At 51.2% G+C, this 2,754-nt stretch overlaps 1 protein-coding gene across 1 annotated transcript in view; it reads left to right on the forward strand.

Moving 5' to 3' along the window:
* Positions 1-2,754, forward strand: part of eif2b3 (eukaryotic translation initiation factor 2B, subunit 3 gamma) — a gene marked incomplete at its 3' end in the record, with an annotated part of 32,862 nt that overhangs the window by 26,076 nt on the left and 4,032 nt on the right. Inside the window, exons 9-10 of the mRNA XM_084458316.1 lie at positions 25-87; positions 315-463. Coding sequence (XP_084314442.1) covers positions 25-87; positions 315-463 — 212 coding nt within the window. The remainder of the gene's footprint in view (positions 1-24; positions 88-314; positions 464-2,754) is intronic.

Raw genomic sequence — 2,754 nt, forward strand, 5'->3', positions numbered from 1 at the left:
CTAACAGAGCTATTGTGTCTTCAGGCCCCCAAGCTGTTTGATGAGCCAGCAGTCCATCCGTCTGCTGTCATCTCTGAGCTCTCTCAGGTGAGTAGACACGGACGGACAGTAGAAAACAATAGAACTTTTCATCTACTTCAGCCGCACTACGGCACCGTCGGACGCACACGTACCGTGAAAGCAACGAAGTGTGAGTTTAGGTATTCTATTTCTGTCCTTCCCTAACATTGTGCGTGTGTGTGTGTGTGTGTGTGTGTGTGTGTGTGTGTGTGTGTGTGTGTGTGTGTGTGTGCGTGTGCGCGTGTGTGTGTCAGGTGGGAGCGGACAGCATCCTCGGGGCGTTCTGCCAGGTGGCGGACAGGACGTCTATCAAGAGGTCCACGCTGGGGGCCTCCACCACCATCAAAGAGAAGGTCAAGGTCACCAACTCCATCATCATGCACGGGGTGACCATCGAGGAAGGGTGTGTACAGGACCGGACACACCGATAGGCTAGTACCAGACACACAGGCTAGTACCGGACACACCGATAGGCTAGTACCAGACACACAGGCTAGTACCGGACACACCGATAGGCTAGTACCGGACACACCGATAGGCTAGTACCAGACTCACAGGCTAGTACCGGACACACCGATAGGCTAGTACCGGACACACCGATAGGCTAGCTACATACAGTAGAGATTGATAAAGAGCAGATAGGCTAGCTATATAGAGATAGATTGATATAGAGCAGATAGGCTAGCTATATAGAGATAGATTGATATAGAGCAGATAGGCTAGCTATATAGAGATAGATTGATATAGAGCAGATAGGCTAGCTATATAGCGCAAATAGACTAGCTACATAGAGATTGATATAAACACCTCGAGATTTGTATAGAGCAGACAGGCTAGCTATATAGAGGTAGATTGATATAGAGCAGACAGGCTAGCTATATAGAGATAGATTTATATAGAGCAGACACGCTAGCTATATAGAGATAGATTGATATAGAGCAGACAGGCTAGCTATATAGAGATAGATTGATATAGAGCAGACAGGCTAGCTATATAGAGATAGATTGATATAGAGCAGACAGTCTAGCTATATAGAGATAGATTGATATAGAGTAGACTGGCTAGCTACATAGAGATGTTTATATAGTATTTGTATTGTTTAGGGATTAATCCGCATGTGTTGATAGAGCGATAATTATATCCACCTGGTCAAGTTAAAGAGGAAGAGTGTGTGTTATGAAGCTTAGCTCGCCCACTGGACGGACATGCGTACCTTCACATCACAGAGAGGCCTGTTGCAAAACATCAGCGTTAGCAGTTCCAGGTCTGGATAGCAAACTGAATTAGATTATATACTAATCTAGCCTACCGGACACGAATTCTGACTGTGTGCTCGCGTGCATGTACGTGCGCACGTGTGTGTGTGTGTGTGTGCGTGTGTGTGTGCGTGTGTGCGTGCGTGTGTGCGTGTGTGCGTGCGTGCGTGCGTGCCTCTGAGGGGGTGGGCAGCTGCATCTGTGTGTGTGTGTGTGTGTGTGTATGTGTGTGTGTGTGTGTGTGAGCACCGTGTTGACAGCGTCCATTGGGCTGCGGTCAACCAGAGCTTAGCTACGACGTTCTACATAAACACACAGGTGACGAACGCGCAGGGTCAAACACGGCCGGCGTAGCCACGCCCACAACGCCGCGGCTTCCTCCGTCCGTCTTCCGCAGTCGCGGGTCCGTCGTTCGCCCGTTCAGACCGGCAGGGAGAGGAGGTCCCGGGGGTGTAGTCCACACAAAGGAGGAACACTCGGGGGTGTTCATTTCGCCTTTAGCTTTTTTTAGTTTTTTTTTACTGGAATCAAATGTGTTTCTTGTGGGCGGGTTCGACCGGGCTGAGGGGTGATAATCTCTCATGAATGCGCCCCTTTGTGCGACCAGTTTAACTCGACGTTTTTTAATTAAAAGTATTTTCGCTCAAGCTGTTCGCGGTGAAAAGGACGCTCGGTGCCAGCGTGACACGGCCCGGCCGCGAGAGAGGGACCGCCGGGAGCCAGAACCCCCTCGCAACCGGACCGGCTCTGACCGGGAAAAACAACCCTCGGAGAAACAGCTTCTACCGGCTTCCAGAACCCTCCGGCCTCCTCTGAGAAGACACGGACGCCGGTGGTCTCTGATGTCGGCGTCGGTACAAACAGAGAGAAAGAAAGACTGAGAGAAAGGAGGAGGGGAGGAGGTGGGGGGGGTGGAAGGAGAGAAAGAAATGGCAATTGTTTCTTTCACTACATAAGAAGGGGGGGGTGGGGGGGGGTGTAGGCGAGAGGATTAGGTGATCCGGGGCATGTAGAAGAGGGCACTTGCGTTCCAGCGCCTTTGTTTGCTCGTAGGAGCGCTTGTTTACAAAGCGAGGATATTTGGGGTTGGGGGGGGTCGTGCTGCGGGGGTGGGCGGTTGGGGGCAGGGTGGCAGGTGGCGGCGGGGGGGGTTAGCTGGTGGGTGGTTGGGGTGAAGTGGGGGGGTCGTAGCTAGGAGGAGCATAGTGTCAGTAATTAGTGGTGTTTCACTACCAGACTTCTTTGGTGGTCTCTCTCTCTCTCTCTCTCTCTCTCTCTCTCTCTCTCTCTCTCTCTCTCCCTGTTTAAAAACCCCCAGCCTTGTAATCTCCCCGTGCCATCCACCCCCCACACAGTTACTCACTCACTCACTCACTCATTCATTCACTGACTCATTCATTCATTCATTCATTCATTCATTCATTCATTCACTCACTCA

The sequence above is a fragment of the Borostomias antarcticus genome, assembly GCF_949987555.1.
Source record: "Borostomias antarcticus genome assembly, chromosome: 24".
Taxonomy (NCBI): Eukaryota; Metazoa; Chordata; class Actinopteri; order Stomiiformes; family Stomiidae; genus Borostomias; species Borostomias antarcticus.